General features: G+C 31.4%; 5 protein-coding genes across 5 annotated transcripts; 3 read left to right on the top strand and 2 right to left on the bottom strand.

Moving 5' to 3' along the window:
- The first annotated feature begins 468 nt into the window (after positions 1-468).
- LOC145759177 (actin, cytoplasmic-like) lies at positions 469-2,444 on the top strand. Its single transcript, XM_082572939.1, has 7 exons — positions 469-597; positions 854-1,069; positions 1,190-1,298; positions 1,503-1,664; positions 1,781-1,908; positions 1,984-2,167; positions 2,239-2,444. The coding sequence occupies exons 1-7, from the start codon at positions 469-471 to the stop codon at positions 2,442-2,444; spliced, it is 1,134 nt and encodes a 377-aa protein (XP_082429065.1).
- A 478-nt stretch (positions 2,445-2,922) lies between these two features.
- LOC145759587 (uncharacterized) lies at positions 2,923-6,115 on the bottom strand. The gene is made up of 6 exons (XM_082573436.1): positions 6,000-6,115; positions 4,224-5,231; positions 4,042-4,142; positions 3,722-3,883; positions 3,374-3,512; positions 2,923-3,128 (listed from the first exon to the last, which is right to left on the bottom strand). The coding sequence occupies exons 1-6, from the start codon at positions 6,064-6,066 to the stop codon at positions 2,938-2,940; spliced, it is 1,668 nt and encodes a 555-aa protein (XP_082429562.1). The 5' UTR covers positions 6,067-6,115; the 3' UTR covers positions 2,923-2,937.
- Positions 6,116-8,969: 2,854 nt separating this feature from the next.
- On the top strand, positions 8,970-12,118 carry LOC145759176 (sodium-coupled neutral amino acid transporter 7-like). Its single transcript, XM_082572938.1, has 8 exons — positions 8,970-9,251; positions 9,480-9,678; positions 9,917-10,052; positions 10,411-10,561; positions 10,680-10,794; positions 10,959-11,106; positions 11,283-11,476; positions 11,557-12,118. Exons 1-8 carry the CDS (start codon positions 9,000-9,002, stop codon positions 11,742-11,744), a joined length of 1,383 nt encoding a protein of 460 aa, XP_082429064.1. The 5' UTR covers positions 8,970-8,999; the 3' UTR covers positions 11,745-12,118.
- LOC145759175 (uncharacterized) lies at positions 12,096-14,937 on the bottom strand. The gene is made up of 6 exons (XM_082572937.1): positions 13,865-14,937; positions 13,540-13,723; positions 13,264-13,473; positions 12,911-13,142; positions 12,595-12,778; positions 12,096-12,521 (listed from the first exon to the last, which is right to left on the bottom strand). The coding sequence occupies exons 1-6, from the start codon at positions 14,865-14,867 to the stop codon at positions 12,448-12,450; spliced, it is 1,887 nt and encodes a 628-aa protein (XP_082429063.1). The 5' UTR covers positions 14,868-14,937; the 3' UTR covers positions 12,096-12,447.
- Positions 14,938-15,241: 304 nt separating this feature from the next.
- On the top strand, positions 15,242-21,098 carry LOC145759494 (kelch-like protein 23). The gene is made up of 18 exons (XM_082573334.1): positions 15,242-15,523; positions 15,595-15,702; positions 15,981-16,095; positions 16,258-16,443; positions 16,521-16,610; positions 16,682-16,795; positions 17,050-17,176; positions 17,333-17,539; positions 17,929-18,183; positions 18,449-18,507; positions 18,612-18,715; positions 18,916-18,972; positions 19,105-19,260; positions 19,363-19,455; positions 19,575-19,747; positions 19,830-19,886; positions 20,073-20,300; positions 20,380-21,098. Exons 1-18 carry the CDS (start codon positions 15,304-15,306, stop codon positions 20,593-20,595), a joined length of 2,565 nt encoding a protein of 854 aa, XP_082429460.1. The 5' UTR covers positions 15,242-15,303; the 3' UTR covers positions 20,596-21,098.
- The last annotated feature ends 28 nt before the right edge of the window (positions 21,099-21,126 follow it).

The raw sequence follows: 21,126 nt of genomic DNA, 5'->3' as shown, positions 1-21,126 counted from the left end.
CCAGCACTTAATCAGCAGAATAATTATCGGACAATTATAATTTATAATATTTCAAACTGGCACGGCAATTCGAGACTGGGTCGGATTAACTGATGTAGCTTTATGTCGTGCACGATTTTCCCACATCAAGGATAAAGAAATATTCAAAAAATAATGTTATTTTTGTGTTACGCAAAATAGAATATCAACAGCCAATCACGTACGATATTCTCACGAAGTTGATTAAGAGGGACCTGCGAAACTGCCATGCTAGTTTAACATAACGAAAAAAACGAATTTTAAAAAGGAAATTTTTTTTAGGAATTTTAAATAATTTTACTAAATATTAAGGCTTAGTAGGTATGATATTAGTTTAGATATAGTCAAAATAACAAAAGGTAGCTTTAGAGAATAAAATAACACAAAAACTGTCTACAGGTTAATTGGTTTTTAGAAAGATACTTTCAAACTTTAGTAAAATTTAAAAAAATGGCGTTAGACGATGACGTAGCAGCTCTCGTTATAGACAACGGTTCGGGAATGTGCAAGGCTGGATTTGCTGGAGATGATGCTCCTAGGGCTGTATTTCCATCATTAGTTGGACGTCCAAAACATCAAGTAAGCAATTTTTTATGTGGTACCTTTAAAATGTACTGGATTCAATGTATATAAAATGGTTATTAAATGGTAAGAAATATTTACATAAATTTACCCATTTAGAAAACATTTGATATACACAATTAATTCAATCCTGTATATGTTTAGCTAGTAGTTTTATATTGACTATTTTTAATTAAAACTACTCATCTTAAATAAAGTCTTTATTATATGTTCAACAGTGCGTACAGACTGCTTTAATTAGATTTTTTTCTAGGGTGTAATGGTAGGAATGGGTCAAAAAGACAGCTATGTTGGTGACGAAGCCCAGTGCAAGAGAGGCATTCTTTCATTAAAATATCCTATTGAACACGGAATCGTAACAAACTGGGATGATATGGAGAAAATATGGCACCATACTTTCTACAACGAGCTTCGAGTTGCACCAGAAGAGCATCCAGTTCTTCTCACAGAGGCTCCCCTAAATCCGAAGGTACGGTAAAAAAAACATTTTTACATTTCACATTTTCCAAAAACTTCGTTTGGTTTAACTTTTATAGGTAATATAAAACACATTTTAAACATTGTATGTTGTTACTGTATTTTTAATTAGGCCAATCGCGAAAAAATGACTCAAATTATGTTTGAAACATTTAATGCCCCAGCAATGTATGTTGCCATTCAAGCAGTGCTTTCACTATACGCATCTGGCCGAACAACAGGTATGAGTTTCGTATATTTGCCTTTTTAAAATCGTGGTGGGTTCTGTGACTGTGTTTAGCTGGTAAAACTTGTAGTACTTTGTTAATTAACTAATGATGCTGTTAATACAGTTAAGTTTTAGTTTGTAGTTACTTAATGGCTTACCTTTAAGCTAAGAATGTAGTGTTAGTTAGCCCTGTATAATTTATCTGGGTCTTTGTTAGGAATTGTGCTAGATAGCGGCGATGGTGTGTCGCATACAGTTCCTATTTACGAAGGTTACGCCCTTCCTCATGCTATTCTGCGCCAGGATTTAGCCGGTCGTGATCTAACCGATTATCTAATGAAAATTCTAACTGAAAGAGGCTATTCTTTTACTACGACAGGTAGCACAGCTTAGCTTTACTACATACCAAATAGAATAAAAAATACATAGCATAGAAGTACAAAATTTAGTAGCGTAAGGTTAGTCAGAATATATTTTAGAGAAAGACTTTTTTAGCTGAGAGAGAAATAGTCAGGGATATGAAAGAAAAGTTGTGCTATGTAGCCTTGGATTATGATCAAGAACTTGCAACTGCAGCAACCAGCAGTACTTTAGAAAAAAGTTTTGAACTACCAGATGGGCAGGTACGAAAGTTTCTAAAAAAAAAACAGTAAAAAACTTTGAAATGTTAATCAAACTAATTTACTATTTTCACGTAGGTTATCACCATTGGAAATGAAAGGTTTCGTTGCCCAGAGGCCATGTTTCAGCCTTCAATGCTGGGCATGGAGTCAACTGGAATACACGAAACTACTTATAACTCCATCATGAAATGTGATGTGGACATTAGAAAAGACTTGTATGGTAACATTGTCTTATCTGGAGGCTCAACAATGTTTCCAGGTTAAGTGTTGTTTTGTTGAACTTTAAAAGCTTTTCAATTTTTTATTACGTTGCTTTAAAATCTTTTGTAGGAATTGGCGATCGGATGCAGAAAGAGATTACCTCACTTGCTCCAAGCACTATGAAGATCAAGATCATTGCCCCTCCAGAGCGGAAGTACTCCGTGTGGATCGGAGGCTCCATCCTTGCATCCCTCTCCACTTTCCAGCAGATGTGGATCTCGAAACAGGAGTACGATGAATCCGGGCCTTCCATTGTTCACAGAAAGTGTTTTTAAATTTAAAAACCAACCAGGTGGTCGATGACGTCATAAAGTTTGGTTTATGACGTCATTGTACGTTTCTAACCACACAGAAGACTGCAGCAACTTTGGAAACAGTTTTAACTAAATATAATTAATTTTACTTTGATTTTCGTTATTAAAAGCTTGTTTTTGCCACCGTTTGTGTTATTCAACTGATTAAAAATTTTGTTCAAACGATTCATGATCTGATTACTATCTCAACACTTTATCATAAGGGTATTTTTTATTACAAACCAATAGCAAAAATGTGATGAATTTTCCAAAAAAAAAATGCTAATTTGAGCACATAAATATAAATAAATAAAAAAGTGAACAGTTGAGCCCAATGCACAGGCTGACGATGTCAAAATTACAAGCACAGTAAAAAAACGTAATTGCAGTAAGTATGTACATGCGAGATATAATAAATAACGCTTATTTACAAAACGAACTTGTATACAAAAAAGTGCAATTTTTATGCGGTGATTTAAAGAGGTATAGCTTTGTTGACGTCACAGTTCACTTGATGACGTTTCAGGAGTGAGATTCGGGAGAAGGTTTTGTCACAAGTAACGCAACCATATCGCTTGATGGTCTCATGGGTTTGCATGTGAGCTCGAAGGTTTGAACGGTCGGCAAAGGCGCGAGAGCACACAGTGCATTGGTAAGGCTTCTCTCCTGCAAAAGTAAACACAAAAACGTTAGAATAAAATCATTTTTGATGACTTAGGCTAACTATGTGCTAGCTTTTTTTCTAGTAAGAGTGTGCGATTGTTAAGTAATTTGTAAATCTTGCGCTTCAAGGCGAATAGTTTGGTTTAAACCTGAGACCTTTGAGCTCAGAATCCAATGCTATGGTATACCTTTATACCGGGCTAAACTTAGTCTTTATGAGCAAAATAAAAGTTGATGTTAAGACATACCTGTATGCGTTCGAATGTGGCCTTGTAAAAGCCAGGTTCGGGAGAAAGCTTTGCCGCAAATGTGGCACTCACAAGGTAGAGTGTGAGTTCGAATATGCATCCTTAATGCTCCAAGTGATGAACATTCTTTCTGGCAAATCTAATTAAAAAAAAAACTGTTAACTTCTTGCTATCGCGCAATTTACAGATCCTTAATAAGCTATTTTTATTAACATTTTATAGGTGTTCTTGTGAGTTATACGTGTATCAGCTATCTGGGATTGGCCACCGCTAATGAGTGAATATTATGGTAGTGGATGGTACTTGAACTCACACTGCCATCAACTACAGCTTTTTTTAATGTCTTACCTTGCAATTAAATTTATTTTCTACGTCTGGGTCATCATGAGTTTTCATGTGCTTGGCCAATGCACCAGTTGTAGCATAAGTTCGTCCACATTTAGTGCATGGGATACGGCATGGCTGAAAAGTAGTGGGTTTGGGTTGTCTTAATACTTCAACTCCTTCTCGCTAAAAAAAGATCAATTTTGTTAAGTTTTTTTTTAGGTTGATTGGATTTTTATTTTGCAATTTTTTATGTCAATTTTCCTATGTAGAAAAAGACCTTAAAAAGGGCGCAATATATAAAGTGTTGTAGAATGTAGCTTAATCAATGTCTGAACTTTTACCTCGTAATCTGATTTCGGACTTCCGCTGTGGCTTGAATAATGATCAGTATCTTGTTTCACTTTCTTTGCGTTAGCTTGTTGCCAAGAAATGTCGCTTATATCTAAAAAATTAAAATTTAATTAGATATTATATTGTTTAATAAACTGTACGTTTAAATCTAAATTTCTTTGTTAATACTTACGTTGGTTGGGAGATTTTCTCTTCAATGAGGTTTTATTATCTTGGCATCTTTGGAAAACGTTGGGAAACTGGTTTACATTAGCCATGGTAGGCATATCTCTATACAATTGCTCACGACTTGAGAATATGTTTTCGTTGAGGCCGTTTGGTGGTCTTACTGCAGGTTGTATACGACTTGGGTTAGCGTTCTTCCTTCTTCTTTCAATAGTTTCTGTCGATTTAATCTGATCAGCTTGGGCGCTAAATACGCGAGCAAACTCAGCCAAAAGCATTGGATTCTGATTTCTTTGACTAGTAGTTAAGTTTGGTGTTGGCAAAGTGGAGCTTGTTAGCGATGTGTTGCTTGATAAAAGTCCTTGTAGACTTGTAGGTTTTGTTGGATGGTGAGCAGTCGAGGTCGTCATTCTGTTATTACTTGTGTACCCTTGTTGAGAGAACGTAGCACTGCTTGTTGAAGCTGCTGAGGTCTGTGATGTAAACAACCCTGGGTTGAGGTATCTTCCTGGCAAAACAGGTGGCGCAAATGCAGGAAGACCAGCTTGGGTCGAGGTAACAGGCGGCATGAAATAAGGCCATGAGAACATATAGGGTGGGTAGGTAAATGGCACTAGTGGAAAGGAGTTACTTGCAACGTCGCTTGTTTTATGAGCATTGTTGTTTAAGTTGTTAGCCATTAAATGAGCGTCGTTTTTTGTTATGTTGGTTTGGGTTGTGAGTTTGTCTTTCTTAGCTCTTTGATGGCAGGATAAGTCCAATGGCATGTCAGCATTGTTACTACTACGAAAAGAGAAATTCACTAGAGAATTTTGATTTGAAAAATTGTGCAAGTTTTTTATTGCTTTTAACTTTTCGGCGTTGGAGTTTTTCTCAACAAAAATCCCCTCGTCGCTCTCTCCACTTCTTGAACCCTGTGACGTAATCGATGACGTCGGTGATGACGTTGAAGCAGCTGAATCGCTGCTGCTATAGAAACTGTCGTCCCCATTTGTCGGATATCTTCGGGTGCGATCTAGAAAAATAAAAACACTCTTAGTTCTTTTGAACTCTAATTTAAAGTCACGTGTTAAGCATTACTTATGACGTCATAAGCCCGTGCATTAAAATTCCGCTGCATCAAAACAGGTTAAAGCTGTCGTCACAATTAAGTTTTTATAGCGTCATGTACGCGAAATAGATTCATGTAAATCCTATGGGAATTTTCATAACTCTTTAAGTGCCTTATCCTGTGTTATTAGAAGCGCCAGTGCGGGTAAACAGTTACTAAAGGCATCTCTGCAATCGTAATGGACTATTTTGATCTGTCACCTGTTAAAATGTTCGATCTGTTCTATCCAGAATAATATTATAACCTTTATCCTTCAAAGGTTTACAATTCAAGTATTTAGTAAATAAAATTCGTATTTTTTAGGGGTAAAAACACTTCAAAAATTTACCCTTTTTTGACATTGGTTAAGGTCATTTAACGAACACCATATGAGTTGTATCAGGGCAAAAAAATAATGTTGTGAGAGGGATTTAAATGTTTGTAGATCGGTTTGTTTTATAAAGGAAGCTGTTAATTAACTCGACGCGTGTTTAACTTTCACAAAAAGTTACTCTCTGTTAATTTGCTTACGGGATTATTAGAATTAAAACATTTGGGACATTTTATTTGTTTATACTTTTAATAAAATGACTTCACAGCCTAAATTTTGGGGCAGTTTTAATTTTTTCTGATCAAGTATTAGGTTTATAATATTTTTTTGTTTTTATTACAAAATTTTAATTTATTATTTACCTTCTCCATATTCGTTCGATATTTTTTCCTTTTTAATTTCTGGCATTACAATGGATAAAGTGTTCATCTTACAATTCACAATGATTATTAAATTTGTGCAAATAAATTAAATAATCTCTATAAAAAAACAAATAAATAAATATTTGCTAAATATTGCTTATCTTCAGTTTGGAAAAATGTGGCTGACTCACTTTTTAATATTTAAAACCATTTTAAAATAATTCGTAGTTGTTTAAACCTTTTTGTCTTTTGCTTTTATTTATTTAATGATCTCTAAATGTTAAAAAAAAAGCAAATCGTCTTATTCTCACGAACTAAATATATTTTCTAACACAAAAAATCATTGGCTAATATAAGTCACATCTAAACATGCCTATGCTATAACATGATGTACTATCAGTAGCTATACTGATTAGTTGTTGCTGTATGGAGTGCTGGCCACCGAATGCTGCATCTCCACTTTGGCAGGCTCCTAATGAACCTTTTCCATCACCGCAGGTGGGAATTGAAGGCGAAAAAAGTTCCAATTTTCGCCCGACTGTTCTCTTGCATGTTATAGGGTCGGCGGATGTACTTTACTTAGGTGCGAACGCTACTTATCTTTCCAATGCACACCTACGCAGCTTGCTAACTACATGCGACAGACTGGTGGCAAGGTAACGAAGGTCACATGCGCTCTGTCTGTCGGAATGTTTACAGACGAACACAGTTGGTCACACTTTGTCTGGGGGTTAATTTTGGTGAAATTTTGCGCTAATATTCTCACCAATTTAACGTGCTCCAAAAATAATACTTGTAATTGGTGATTTATTTTATTTCTTGGTTGATTAATAAACAATAAAAGTATTTTAAGTGTAATTTTTTATATATTACAACATAAAAACATAGCATTTTGTAAATATTATTATTTTTATGTTTTTAAAATATATTTATTTTAAAATTTGATTGAATTTAATCGATAAAAAAATCTTTTAGAATATTTGTATATTTAATTTTCTTAATTATAGTTTAAATTTTATTATAAATAATTAAAATAATTTTTAATTACACATAAGTGATATACAAAGTGTTAAAATTGCAACTAGGGGTAATTACTTTATAATGAGTTTTTATTTCCGGTATTTTATTCTTTAATCGTAGGTGTCAAAGTCTTTGATAAACTAAAAGATTTTTAATGAAATTGGGTTTTTGTAATTTACATAATTTAACTGCATTTAAATAACCCAATTTTATATTTTTAATTATTAAATCAAATTTATTTTATTGTTGTTATTAAATTTAAAACCTTTTTTTTTATTTAAGTGGTTTTTTAAATGTGTGATTAAGTTTTTTGTTAATTAACTAAAATAGAAATATTATTAATATATTTAACATTTTTGTTCTGAATTCACGACAATTTTTGGAATGTTCTATCAGTATGGCTTTAAAATTAAAAACGCTCGTCGATAAATGTGAACTAGTTCTTCTTAGTAGGGTGCGATGACTAATGTCGGCACCTAATGTCTGTTACCTTAACCAACAGACCACACCGCTACTCCTATGTGAATTACACGTACAAAACACACCAACAGTGTGTGATACATTGACAGATCGGTAACGAGTACAGACATTTCGACTTGATGATTTTCAAGGTGAACATCGCCAACCGTTCACGGGATTTTTGGACGCGTTTTCCCGCTGAGTCGTCCACCAGACTCGACATCGACGTTTGTTTATCGGAACAATAAGTTTACAAAGAAAACATTTTATCGCGTTCCGGTGTTCATATAAAGACGGCTTTGTTTATGTTGATGATTAAACAAAGAGTTAAACAATGGGTAACAAAAATCGTCTGCATCTTTATTTTAATTTTATCATTTTCCCGAATTTTAAAATATTTTTTATGTTTTATACAACCCCTTTACCAAGAAAAATTATAAAAATTAATTAATGTACTTCTGGAATGCATTTTTAATGATTTTTTGAAATTATTTTACACAAGAACATCTTTTTATACAAGCTCAAAGCGCAGAAAAAATTGTGTTATTTTTATATTTTTTTATGATCTTTTATATTTTTTCATAAACTATAAGCAACCCTAGGTACATTGTGGTTTTGGTGTAAGTTTTATAACACGTTTTCGTCGTTATTGTGGTCCTTAAAGTATTATTCTCGCATTTCAAATGTCCCTTGTGTGCTGGCACGCGCCAGTAAAACAAACCGCTGTGGCCGAACGACTAAACAGGTGGCTACCGCTTAGTCTCCGCTCTCCGGAACTCTGACGCCATCCCCAATGTGGCCCTCGTATTAAGTTTTAAGTAAAGAAAGTAGAAAGTAAGGGTCACATAATGAATTAAACGCAAAGTATAACAGCAGGCTTAGATATTTCTTCGAGCCAACACTTTATGTAAACGTAAAGAGTCATCACCGGCCCTTAAAAAACAAAACCACATAATGTAGTTTTTATGTACCCGAATATTCATCAAATCAATTAAATTATTTTGAAATAAATTTTTTTGCAAAGTTTTGCAATAAATTTTGTCACTTATGGCTTCTTTTTATTAGTTTATCCCCAATTTGTCACAAAACATTTATGTCCGTATTACGCGCGTATGAACCCCAAACACTTGCTTGATCTGCCTGCAGGTTACAGGTGCGAAGCAGCAGATAGCGCGATAGAACAAAGAACTGTATTATCTAACAGTTTTGTGCGAACAATTAAACAAATAATAACAATGCAATCACCCAATGACAATTGTTTGTGTTAATTGCTTGTTCTTTGTCTTATCTCTAATGTAATCAAACTTTCCGGTCTGCCGGCGCGTGCTTGCGTTTATTTAGTAAAAAGAAAGAGTTAGAAACGAAAGTTAGTCTATAAAAATTCATTCTCTAGTAGTTTAAACCAAGCTTAACAAGGCGATATAAAAGAAACTATATTTTAAAAACCTGTCAGTAATATTACGATTGTTTTTAAAATTACAGAATCAAAGTGAAACAAACAAAATTGAAATTAGGTTTAAAATGGATTCTTCAAACGAAAACACAAGATTATTGGCGAGTGTAAATGTTGATCAAGATACAGAAATCAGCCAAGGGGAATATCAAATTGAGAATGGGGGCAATAAACCAAAAGTTGAAAAGACCCAAGGGTCAACTGGGACTTTTGGGGCAGTTTTTATTGTTGTTAATGCAGCAATGGGAGCTGGGATGTTAAATATTCCCAACGCCTTGAAAAGTGCTGGTGGTATCTTGCCAGGAATATCAATGGAAATGGTAAGAAATAATTTTGTTACGATTTTAACATTTTCTTGTGAATTATGTTTAGTGTAAAGTTTTATTATTGCTAGTTTATCAGATGATTATAGTTACCTTAAAAGTCTTAAAATTTGTGTTAGAGCTAAAAACTACAAGTGTTGTTTATTTTTAATAAGTTATGTATCGAACTTTAGTCATCTTTTATTTACGGCATTTTAGAAATAATGAAATTTATAATATTTTTAGTTCTTTCTTGTTTTTATCATTGGAAGCTTAATGGTGCTTGGTTATTGTACTCACAAATATAACTGTTCAACATATCAAGAAGTGATTGATACAGTGGGTGGAAAACATGTTGGGGTTGTGTCTGAAGTTTTTATTATTCTGTACATGTTTGGTACCTCAATCGCGATGATTATAATTGTTGGAGACCAATTTGATAAAGGTGGTTTGATACTTCGAAAAATATCTATTTTTATATTATATTTCTTGTGGGATCATTAGTGTAAATATCCTGACTTAGTTGTAGTTACTCTGTAGTTAGTTGAGCTTATATGTCAATGTTCATGACTTGATTAAATAGTGAACTTTAGACCCTTGATCTGAAAAAAATGTTGGTGCTTGATTTGTTGTGTTACAGTGAAGCTACCACTCCTTTATAATTTAAAGTTTGTTTTTTTTAGTTATGGAGGCTGCAAGTGGAATCGATTTCTGCCACCATTGGTACATGAATAGAAAGTTTACTATGTCTATATTCTCTTCTCTGGTTATCTTGCCATTATGTATTCCTAAAGATATTGGGTTCCTTCGTCATGCTAGGTAAGATAAATACTTGTGAATTTGTACAAAAACAAACCCAATCATAATCTCTGATTTGTATTGGTATCGAAAGCAATGTTTTATGTAGTATCCTGCGTTATTAGTTGACCTACATTAAAAGAACTTAAATAGGCTAAACATAAGTGTCTAAGCAATAAGCATAGCCTATATATTTTACACAGTATTTATATAGGCTATATATTTTAACATTTTGTTTTTATTTTTGAATTCATAGATGTGTCTTTTAGTTGTATTTTTTTAATTTTTAAAATAAAGTTTATTTATGGAAAACTTTAACCAATTATAAGTTATGTATGTACAACTTTTACTAATAATTTGTATAATATATTTTCTTTAGCATTGTTGGTGTGATTGCCACGATCGTAGTCATGGTAACAGTTGTTATTAAATATGCAACAAGCACTTACATACCTGGTCCTATTAGAAATTCTCCCAAGAACGCCTCAGAATTTTTAGCTGCTGTCCCTGCAATATTTTTTGCTTACCAGGTGATATTAAGATCATGTGATTTTTTTTGCGTGGGATTGTGATTACAATAAAAACTGAACGGTCGGTATTTTACCTTAATTTTAAATTCTTTTGTGCTAAACAGAAATCTATTTTTAGTGTCATGTAAGTTCAGTACCTGTTTATTCATCTCTTAAAAACAAGTCAGCTAAAAACTGGGCCATTGTTATATCTGCTTCAATTCTTATTTGTGCCTTCTCATATACATTAACAGGTACATTAATTATATTCTGTATTTTTGTTCTGTGTTTTTGTTACTAAATTTTTATATAGGAATTAATATAAATGATTCTTTCAGATTTTGCATGCTTTTTTAAATAAGGCACACACTATAAATTTTCTGTGTCTAAATATAAATTTTTTATGTTTTTGTTGCAGGTATTTGTGGTTATTTAACATTTGGAGATGATGTAAAAAGTGATATACTTCAGTCTTATAATGCAAAAGATATGTGGGTCATAGCTGCAAGAATATCAATTGTTATTGCAATGTTAACTTCATATCCTATCCTTCAATTTTGTGGAAGGTAAAATGGGAATATAAAGCTTTAAAAAAAACACCTCTAATTTTAACAAAACAAATATTAATATATTAAAATCCTATTAAAATTGTATAGTGATATATAAAGGTTACTTATTACCCCTACATAACCTAACATTAAAATATTATCTTAAAATATTATATTTTGTATATTTTTTACAGGGCTGCACTTATTACCATTTTCATTAAAATGGGAGCATTTTCATTGGTGACAAGATACGAAAAGCCAAGAAGATATACCATAACTTTTACCTGGTTTCTATCCTCACTTGCCCTTGCCTTATTCATACCTAACATTGGAGAAGCCATTAATTTAGTTGGAGGTTTCGCAGGGTGTTTTATACTTGTTTTTCCAGGTAAAAAAGTCATGCAACATCTGGTCTTTTTATTTAAGAATTGCTCGTTTTTATATAACGTTTTGTGATATGTTTTGCAGGCATTTGCTTAACGAAACTTGCATTTAATCTGGAAAACCACAGCAAGTTGACGGTGTACACACTAATGGTGATAGGTATCCTATTTGCAACATTAGGCACGTTTTTGTTCGGCGAAATCACAACAGAAGCTCTAATGAGTGATTTAAGAGACAATACACCTGAGTTATCAAGCCAATGTTACGCCTAGTTCATCGGGTATGTGTGTTATAAAAGTACTTGTATAACTAAGTACAATAACCTATATATCTTCTGTAATTCATGGGTGTGTTGTATTTAAAGTCCTAGCCATTATAGACTTTTAAGAATTTCAATTTGTGGTTAAATTAAATCCAAAATTAATCTTTGTGTGTGGAATTATCAAAATTTTAATTTTTAAAATAATTTTATTTTTCACCTTTTTGTGATTGTATTGCAACTTTTATCTTGCTTGATTAAGTGTTCATTTTATCTGCTGTTATATTTTTAACCCTTTTTAAAATTTTATTGTACTTTTATTTTTTAATTCTTAAAGTGAATTTATTTTATTACACATTAAACTGTTTCATTAAATTTTTGTTTTAGTAAACCTCATTATATTATTCAAAATTAAATTACAATATATTTTATGTAATTATTTTTAACATATTATTTATTATGTAAAGGGCTAGCAAGCACAAAGTATTAAGCACAAATGTAGAAGCTATTTAACAACAAAAAATCAATGAAGAATTGTAAGTTTGATAGGCCTATTAAGATTTTAGTAGTTCTATAGCTTTAGAGTTACAACATTATATGTTTTAAGAAAAGTAATAAGTAGCTTATGCATCTACAAAGCGATTTTATTACAAAATTATGTAAAAAGCTAAGCACAGCTAAAAAGTTATAGAGCAACGATAAATTCAGTGAATTTATTAGATTATTTGAAGAAGAGAATTTGTTTCGGTGTCACAGAGATATTTTGGTACCATTGCTATAACTTGAATACCTAAAAATAAGTAAAAGTTTAAGAATATTCGTTAACACTTAACAGTTTTAAATTAGAAAAATATTATACCAACCTTGTTTGACAATCAGTTTCAAGTCGAGTAAGATTTTCTTTGAAACCACACAGTTTGTAATAACACAGTCAGGGTTCAACATCAAAACTTCATTTAAACCCTTTTCAATATCCTTTACCTCAACACAGTACACACATCTTGCTTTACCAGCCCAAGTTGACATGGTGTAATCAAAACCAGTAATCTAAATTTGTAAAAAGATATAAATTTATTTAGTAATATAATATCCTGACCCCAAACCTAAAATTGGCAAGTAAAGGTTGTCAAAAATTCATGTATTTTTTTAAGGTATGATAAATAATAATTAAGTAACTACCCTGCCATGTAGATCCAATATAACCACGTTTTTATGATTTAATCCCACTTGTTCTTTGGCTTTACATCTCAAGTAATTCAGAATTTCATTTTGGGTTGTCTGCCTACGATCATATGGAAATGCCAGGAAATTTTCCTCAATATGGGTGCACTTTATATTGCTTAATGGTGTGTCGTGGTGTAGTTGATAGAATATGGTGATCCCAATAAGTAATTCCTTTTGAAAATTGGACCTGTGAACATTTTCTTGGTTAGGTCCATTTTATAATTACTGATTTAGTTATTTTTAATCTCTATACGATTTTTGTTCATTATTTTTAATGAAAAATTTTAAGTTAGCTTAAGGGTATTAACCGTAGGGTGTGTAGGGTTGTTGAAATCCTATGGTCTTTGTTTGTGACTTCAATGACATGTTGTGAGGGCAATCTATCATATGTGTTCAAAGAAATATCATTATTGATATCACGACTGTGGAATATGTTATCCAGTGTGCTTTGATCAACTACTGCATCATTAAGTTCATGGGCAGTATATTTGACATCTCGATCACTTTTACTTGTTATTCTAAAAATGGAAATTTTGTTGTATTTATGGTACCATATGTTAAGTTAAGGTGAAAACAAATTCTACCTTATGAAGGGTTTCCTTCCAATATCAAAGCAAATCAACTCCAAGTTGTTTTCTGTTACATTTAATTCTCCTAATTTTTGAGATATTTCATTAAAGGTGTTCTCACCTAATACTTCCCAGAGCATGTCTTGTGGATTTTTGATGAAATTTGATTCTGTCTTAACCACAGGACTCTGCGATATTTCTGTAACAATATTAAAGTGTATAAGGCAACTTTCCAGTACAATGTTTAGAAAAGTAATTGGTTTACTTATTTTAAACTTTAAAAGCTTGCTTAATTTTAATTTTTGAAAAGTATTATTGATCAAAATTTAATTTTTGTTACCCAAGGATTGAAGTTCATCCACAATTTCCTGATCACTTGGTTTGGGTTCATTTACTTGGACATCATCAAGTTTATCTGTTAGAATTTGCGATGTATTATCAGCTTCATTTAGTTTAACTGTATCATCATCATCTTTAAAGTAAAACACACTGGGATATTGTAGAAGAAATTCTTTGAGATCACCATGAGATCGAGATTTAAGCGAGCTTAGAATATCTGCTGGTGCTTGGCTAAGTGAACTTGATAGTTGGTTTATAGTCTGACTTCCTTGTTTAGCAGCTAACTTCTTGATCAAGTAAGTAACTAATGGAGTTGTAAATGTGCATTTTTCTTTTATTTCGTCGATGTAGTCTTCTTCTTGGCATGCAACGTTATCACTAAAACATTTAAAAAATGTTGGTTTCTCCTTCACAAAACCCCATAAAATTATTGGCTTTGTCGACCCAACTGTTTCCTTAACTTTATTGGGAGCTTGGTTAAGATGACTTGCCAACTTTGACAAACTCATTCCTCCTTTTGTTCCAAGAATTGAAAGCAGAAATTCTACAGCTTTAAAATCATCTTTCGACATCGATTTTATATCTGAAAACTTCTTTGCAGTAAACACAGCATTTTGCCAAAGAAAAAAATCATCATCGTTCCGATTTATAAAACTTGCGAATCCAAGTGGAGGATTATTTCCTTTTATGTAAGAAGCAGTGCCTTTGTCGCATTTTGTAAAAAAGTTTTCGATTGTTGAAAACTTAATAAGGCCGTTATTTGAATTTAAAGCTTCTTGCAGAATACTTATGCATTTTGCTTCAACTGATATTAGACAAACTAGGTTAGATTTGAATATAAATGTTTCTTCTTTTTCACGAAGAAAACTTTCAAACGTTTCCTCGTCTGTTTTCTTCAACAATTTTGGACCATTCGCGGTTTTAATGCTTTCTAAAAGGTCGGAAGCAGTAAGAGCTCCGTTCCTTTTAACGAAGTCGATAATATACTGCTTACAATTTTCCATTAGATATCTTATATCTGTAGTTAGCACCTCCTAAAATCGTACATAAACTTAATATTTATCAAATTTTGAAGTTTTGTATGTGTAAGGAGGGGAAGTTATTTCAGCATTTGGGTGCTTTCCCTGATAACGTATTAATACAATGACGTCATCAAATAGGCATTATTACGTAATACTTGATACATCAGTATCAAGCTTACAGTTTCACTAACTCGTTTATATTTTATTCACACGTTGAAAAAGCGTCGTAAACGTAAATTAACGTATTGAAATTTTGCGTACACTTTAACCTGAATCATTTTCCAGTTTCACGTGTTTTAGTTCTCCTATTTTATAACTTAAAAAATGCTTTGTTATTGTCTGAGTATTAGGTAAGAGGCAGGGGTAAGACGGTTTATTTTACCATTCATTTAAACGCTATCTAGAAAATACAAGTGTAATGGGGCAGACAAGTTCGTTAACTAATGTTGCGAAAGGTAAAGAAGTAAGGTTGGCTTGTTGCCATGGGTTTAAGTTACCAGGCACCAAACTTTTGCCTGTTCAAACGTTGATATCTGTACAAAGATGTCATAAACAACCAACATTGCAAAATAAAGTTTTCACTTCTGATGACCATTTTGGCAGGATACTTTCAAAACTCAATGAAATGCGGTTGTCAGGTAAAATTTGTACATTCTCAATTAATTTTTTTATGTTAAAATATTTGTTTAATTTATTATTTTTTTTACAGGAATTTTAAATGATGTTACGATATGTTGTGAAGGTGGTAAATTGGAATGTCATTCCATAGTTCTTATTGCTAATTCAACTTACTTTGCAAAAATGCTCAATGGGTTCAGTAAGTGTTCGATATTCATATTTTATAGCACAATGTATATATATATATTTTTTTAATACTGTGTTTTACTTGTGACTTATAAGAACAGTTGTACTATAATACTAAGGGTACACACATTAGCTCTGGTGCTTAATTATGGCAATATTTTGGAGTTCCAGTTGCCTTATTATTTTGTTGGTGTTGTTTAAAGGCATTTTTATTGCAATATTGGGTTAAAATATTTTATTTTTATTTATTCTAAATACTTAAATTACTGAATTTATTATTATTTATTGCAGAAAAACATTCAACAATTTCTATAGATGAAAATGAGTTTAGCGTTGAAGTAGCTGAGAAGTTGTTAGATTATATGTACACTGGAAACATCATTTTTCCTAAAGAAGATTTAGATATGTGAGTAAAAACGTAGCTGTACTTTTGTTATAATAGTAATGGTATTACCAGGTTTTAATTTGAAATGTAAAGTGATTAATATGACCATAAATATAAATGTTAAAAACACCATGACTACTATTACTTTTACTTTTCTTCTTATAGAAACATGTTTTTTTATAGTTATGTAAAAGCTGCTACAAAGTGGTCCATAACATCATTATCCTCTAGTGAAAAATTAAACTTGGCTCACTACTGGAATTCTCTATCTTATTCTGATTTGTTCACTCAACATTTTTCATCTGATGAACTTGAATCTAAACAATGTGTTATTAAACCTGACAACTTTAATGCTGGCATTAGAAAAAGGTTTTATTTTTATAAAATACTCTAAGTTCGTAGTTGTTACATTTTTTGTGTTGATATTTATAATGTTTTGTATTTAGGTTTAGTGAAATATATGAGAAAGAATTCCCTGAGTTTAATATCAGTATTGAATTAAATACAGAATCTACCACAAATTTTCAAGCACATCGGTAAGAAACATATTATCCCAAAATTAAATGTAAAAAATATTTGTTTTCAAAACATTTTTTTAAATTTTTAGTGCCTTGTTAGCAAGTTTTGGTGAATACTTCTCCATACTCTTATTATCAACTTCATTCCAGGAATGCTGTGAAGATAAAATTAAGATTGAAAATGTTGATGAACACGTTTTAAAGTAAACATTAACATTAATGTACACTTAAGTTACATTATAGTATACTATTCAAGCGATATCATTACGTAAATGTGTGTGTATGAAATTTGTAATTTCTTTAAGGAACATGTAATAGGCTATCCATTCAGCAGTAACATAACATTAGTATACTTTAGTAAGCTATGTTTAGTCATATTTATGATTTAAAACTTACCATAATTTTAACACAACATTTTATATAATAACTTCAATAATGATGTTAATTTATGTTTTAGAGTTATATTTGATTTTCTATATACGGGTACAATTACATTAGATTATGATAAAGCCATGCTACTTGCTATAACTACTGGTTGGCTGTGTAGGGAGACCTATTTGTTTGAAATCATTGAACAATATTTGGTAAGTTTAGTGTAACTTTTGAAACAAAATAAACAATTGTATGTTAAACTTGTGTATTGTAACAGTTTAGAAGAAGACTGTATCTCTTCTACTTTTTTTGGTATTGCAGTTTTTGTTAAAATACATCTTATAACATACCCCTTTTTTTGTATTTAGATTGACCAAATAAGCCGGTTCAACTGCGTTGATTTGCTCACTTTTAGTTCTATTCATTCTCTGCATAAACTTCATAATCGAGCCCACCATTTTGCTTTCTCAAACTTTTACAAAGTTGTGTTGACCAAATCTTTTCAAGATTTATCTCCCGATGTCCTTAAATTTTATTTGTCATCCAATGATCTTTGTGTGTTTAAAGAACAACATGTAAGTGAGGATTTATTAGTTTAAAATATTTATAACTTACTGATTAGATTTTTATACCAGTTATGGCACCTTATGCAAAGGTGATACAGCATAAAAGCAGTTGGGATCGAACCAAGGACCTCATGTATTAATGCCAGCATGAAAGAAGTTGGGATTGAACCGAGAACCTAATGTATTAGTGCTAACATAAAAGCAGTTGGGATCAAACCAAGGACCTCATGTATTAGTGCCAGCATGGAAGCAGTTGGGATTAAACCAAGAACCTAATGAATTAGTACCAACATAAAAGCAGATAAAACTATGAACCTTATGTTTTAGTACTGAATGATTTACCCACTATTACTGGAAGGGCTTCGTAAGTTTTTTTAATTAGAATTCTTTTTTTGTAGGTTTTTCACGCTTTTCTTTCCTGGGCTATAGCAAATACTTACTCAGACTTGGTTGATATAATTCCTGAAATCATCCATTTTCCATTGATGGATACTAACCAGCTAAGAGCTTGTTATTCATTTTTGAAGTACACTCCAATAAGAGGTAGACCACTTAGGTATGAAAGCAAAGATATTGCTCAAGAGCTAGAAAATAGCATCCACCAGTCAATGGACTTAAGATTAGAGAACAGCACTTTGAAGCACAGAAAAGAGGTAAGTTAATTTAATATACTACTACAGTGCCTAATATACCGGGTTTAATTAAAACTGCTTTGATGAAATTTAGCCTTAGGATCATAAATTTTAAAACACAGAAAAGGGGTGAATAGATTTAATATAATACTACAGTTTAAAACCCAAGTACCGGGTTAAGTTAATACCAGTTTGGTGTAATTTAGACTTGGAACTTTAAATTGACTAAAAGGCTGATGATTAGGCAATAAAACCAGATTAATTTTAGTTTTTTTTTGTGTTTTAGTCAACATTTTTACTCCATTACCAAACAATCGAGTTCGAGAAACAACTTTTAGTTTACAAGTGAGTTTATACCTTATACAATTTCATTTAAAACAAAAGTATTTTAATTTCAAACTGTTTTTTAATTAAAAGAAATAAGAACTTAATTGTTTGAACTAAATTAGGTTGGATTTTGATGATACAAATTGTGAAGTTGAACTTGTTAACGATGTTTGGTTGAAAAGAAATAATTTATTCGGTTTACAACATTTTTGTTCGTTAGATATTTGTGAGTATGCATCATAGAATTTAAACTCATTTTGTTTTATAGAAACTTAAAATTTGCTAGCTTGAATTAGCATGAAAATGGGTACTCAGTACTTCAATACAAATTCTATTTATACTTTGTATTGGGTTCGATAAAATTGCATTGTCGTTATTTGTCCCATACAAAAACACATTTATTGTAAATTGTTATTTAATTTTCAGTTAAAAACTTGGCAGACTACAGTGTGGTTGGATTCAATGGAAAACTGGTACTAACAGGTTAATAATTTTAGTGAAACAACTTTTAAAAAATCATAAAAATGCAAAAATTGTTTTGAAACAGTATTTCTTAAATTAGTTGGATCAATTATTAAAATTTCTTAAATTAAATTCTTAATTTATGTTTTCCAGGTGGCCGGTATCAGAAAGCATTAAAAAGGGTAACATCATCTTTAACCCTTGTTTTTGACCCCGTTGAGCCCCATTCCTGGGTTCAAGGCCCCCCACTTGTAATTGGTCGATACAACCACACAATGGTGGTCGTGGGTGGCTGCATTTACATCATAGGTACTTTTCGGGAAATTGTAAAGATTGATTTATTTTTTACATTTCAATTTTTGGGGGTTTTGTATAAACAAATATTAAATTTGTGGTTTATTTATTTTTAAGGTGGTTTTGACAAAAATGGTTGTTTCGTGAAGTCAATTGAAAAATATAAATTCAAGGAAGAAATGTGGATAATGGAAACCAATTTGTATACAGGTTAAAAAAATAATTCCAATATTTAAATTTAAAATTTTTAATTTTGTAAAAATTTTATGTTTTTGGACAATAAGTACCCTGTATAATGTGGGTTTAAATAAAACGATTATGCTTTTCAGATTACTATAACATTGCTAGTGCAGGAGTTGGTGACAAAATTTATGTGTTTGGCGTATCAAGAGACAGACTTACAATGTATTGTTACTCAACACAAATTTGCAATTGGCTTCAAACTACTTTGCTTGCTTTATTACCAGATGATATGGTTAATAATTATGAACTATATAAAGCGGTAACTAAACAAAAAATTTGCCAATTTTTGTGTTAATATAAATAACTGTAACAGATAGTAATTTTTGATGTTTTAATTACAGGTCTCTTTGGAAACAAACATTTATTTGTTTGGAAAAGTTGACAATGATAAAACTGTCGTAAGTAAAATATAAAAGACTAGTTCAGGGTAACAAATGTTACTCTATGTTTAGTATTTGAAAGCAGCCTTTCTACTTCAAGAATAAATATAACAAATAATATTGAAGCATCTTATTCACCAATACAATTTGCCGAAGTATTTTCCTAGGTTTTTAAATTATTAAAGTATAAAATTTTGTTGCCAGGTTTCTTGTTACGATACCACAAACGATGTTTGGATGACCAATTTTCCCGGAGATCTAAATAACGATGCTGTTTTACCATTTGTTATGAATAATAAACTGATGATAGTGTCAGATATTATTGATAACGAGGGCCTTATATGTCAGAGTACAGCTAGGAAAAGTTATCTGGCTCATATTGATGCATTGGAACTTCAAAATAAGCAAGGCCCTGTTCATTTAAATCCTGAGGTAAAATCTTTTTTAAAAATTTAAATTTTACTAATTTTTTTTTTTGATTTTTAATGTTTTTGTAAATTGTATTTCATAGATAGTTGAGCTTAAAAATGATCGTCGTTCAATCAAATCTAGACAACAAAAATACAACATAAATGTGGGTAACGAAGGTTTTGTTAAACAATTACCTTCGATTGTTGTCTTGCCAATATATACTAACAGACAAACATGTGAAAACTGTACTATTTTACGCCATAATCCTATAAAACGCAAGCACTTTACTAACTCTGCTTATTTTAGTTTCACTTAACGATAAACCTAAATTTGAACCAATTTATTGTAGTATTTTGCACTTTTTTTGTATTCTGTATAAGTTCAAGTATTAGTATACACAATTATTTTTTTATCTTTATTTCTACCATGCCTGCCTATCTGGTGTACAAAGCTTTAGCACTTTAGGTTTTTCTATTTCTTGCCTAATTAATGTTGCAAAATTTTTTAAATTATGAAAGCCAATTTATTTTAATCATAGTTAACTTATGTTTCCTTTGCTTGCACTGTCTTTAATTGCCTTTTTGGGTAAATCTTTACTCTTTGACATTGAAGCAGTAGGTATTGGGTCCAGGATTCCATATGCTCATACTTAATAGTATTATTACCACTGTGATACTTTATCAAAGATGTGTTTAAATTAATGTTGTGTCTGGAAGTGAACAACAATGTGAATATGGATTAATATTTGCCACTGTTGTAATTTTGCTATTTTTTTAAAAGCTGGTGCTTCTTGTTTGTTAATACACTGTGTAGACTTGAGTAGTTACTATAATTTTCTTATTTTAAA

This window comes from Corella eumyota, chromosome 7 (genome assembly GCF_963082875.1).
Source record: "Corella eumyota chromosome 7, kaCorEumy4.1, whole genome shotgun sequence".
In the NCBI taxonomy this organism is placed as follows: Eukaryota; Metazoa; Chordata; class Ascidiacea; order Phlebobranchia; family Corellidae; genus Corella; species Corella eumyota.
Note: the sequence above shows the minus strand (reverse complement) of the source record. Positions and strands in the feature narration are given on the sequence as shown.

What these genes read in the sequence shown, in the direction of transcription:
- LOC145759177 (XM_082572939.1), top strand. Translation starts at nt 469, where the DNA reads ATGGCGTTAGACGATGACGTAGCAGCTCTCGTTATAGACAACGGTTCG. An exon ending in CGCATCTGGCCGAACAACAG is followed by an intron (nt 1,299 to 1,502) that starts GTATGAGTTTCG and finishes GGTCTTTGTTAG; the next exon opens with GAATTGTGCTAGATAGCGGC. An exon ending in CTATTCTTTTACTACGACAG is followed by an intron (nt 1,665 to 1,780) that starts GTAGCACAGCTT and finishes AGACTTTTTTAG; the next exon opens with CTGAGAGAGAAATAGTCAGG.
- LOC145759176 (XM_082572938.1), top strand. Translation starts at nt 9,000, where the DNA reads ATGGATTCTTCAAACGAAAACACAAGATTATTGGCGAGTGTAAATGTT. An exon ending in GGGTTCCTTCGTCATGCTAG is followed by an intron (nt 10,053 to 10,410) that starts GTAAGATAAATA and finishes TATTTTCTTTAG; the next exon opens with CATTGTTGGTGTGATTGCCA. An exon ending in CAATATTTTTTGCTTACCAG is followed by an intron (nt 10,562 to 10,679) that starts GTGATATTAAGA and finishes ATCTATTTTTAG; the next exon opens with TGTCATGTAAGTTCAGTACC.
- LOC145759494 (XM_082573334.1), top strand. Translation starts at nt 15,304, where the DNA reads ATGGGGCAGACAAGTTCGTTAACTAATGTTGCGAAAGGTAAAGAAGTA. An exon ending in AAAAATGCTCAATGGGTTCA is followed by an intron (nt 15,703 to 15,980) that starts GTAAGTGTTCGA and finishes TATTTATTGCAG; the next exon opens with AAAAACATTCAACAATTTCT. An exon ending in TGGAAAACTGGTACTAACAG is followed by an intron (nt 18,973 to 19,104) that starts GTTAATAATTTT and finishes TATGTTTTCCAG; the next exon opens with GTGGCCGGTATCAGAAAGCA.
- LOC145759587 (XM_082573436.1), bottom strand. Translation starts at nt 6,066, where the DNA reads ATGAACACTTTATCCATTGTAATGCCAGAAATTAAAAAGGAAAAAATA. An exon ending in ATCGAACGAATATGGAGAAG is followed by an intron (nt 5,232 to 5,999) that starts GTAAATAATAAA and finishes TTATTTTTCTAG; the next exon opens with ATCGCACCCGAAGATATCCG. An exon ending in GAGAAAATCTCCCAACCAAC is followed by an intron (nt 4,143 to 4,223) that starts GTAAGTATTAAC and finishes TTAATTTTTTAG; the next exon opens with ATATAAGCGACATTTCTTGG.
- LOC145759175 (XM_082572937.1), bottom strand. Translation starts at nt 14,867, where the DNA reads ATGGAAAATTGTAAGCAGTATATTATCGACTTCGTTAAAAGGAACGGA. An exon ending in GGAAGGAAACCCTTCATAAG is followed by an intron (nt 13,474 to 13,539) that starts GTAGAATTTGTT and finishes TTCCATTTTTAG; the next exon opens with AATAACAAGTAAAAGTGATC. An exon ending in GAAACTGATTGTCAAACAAG is followed by an intron (nt 12,522 to 12,594) that starts GTTGGTATAATA and finishes ACTTATTTTTAG; the next exon opens with GTATTCAAGTTATAGCAATG.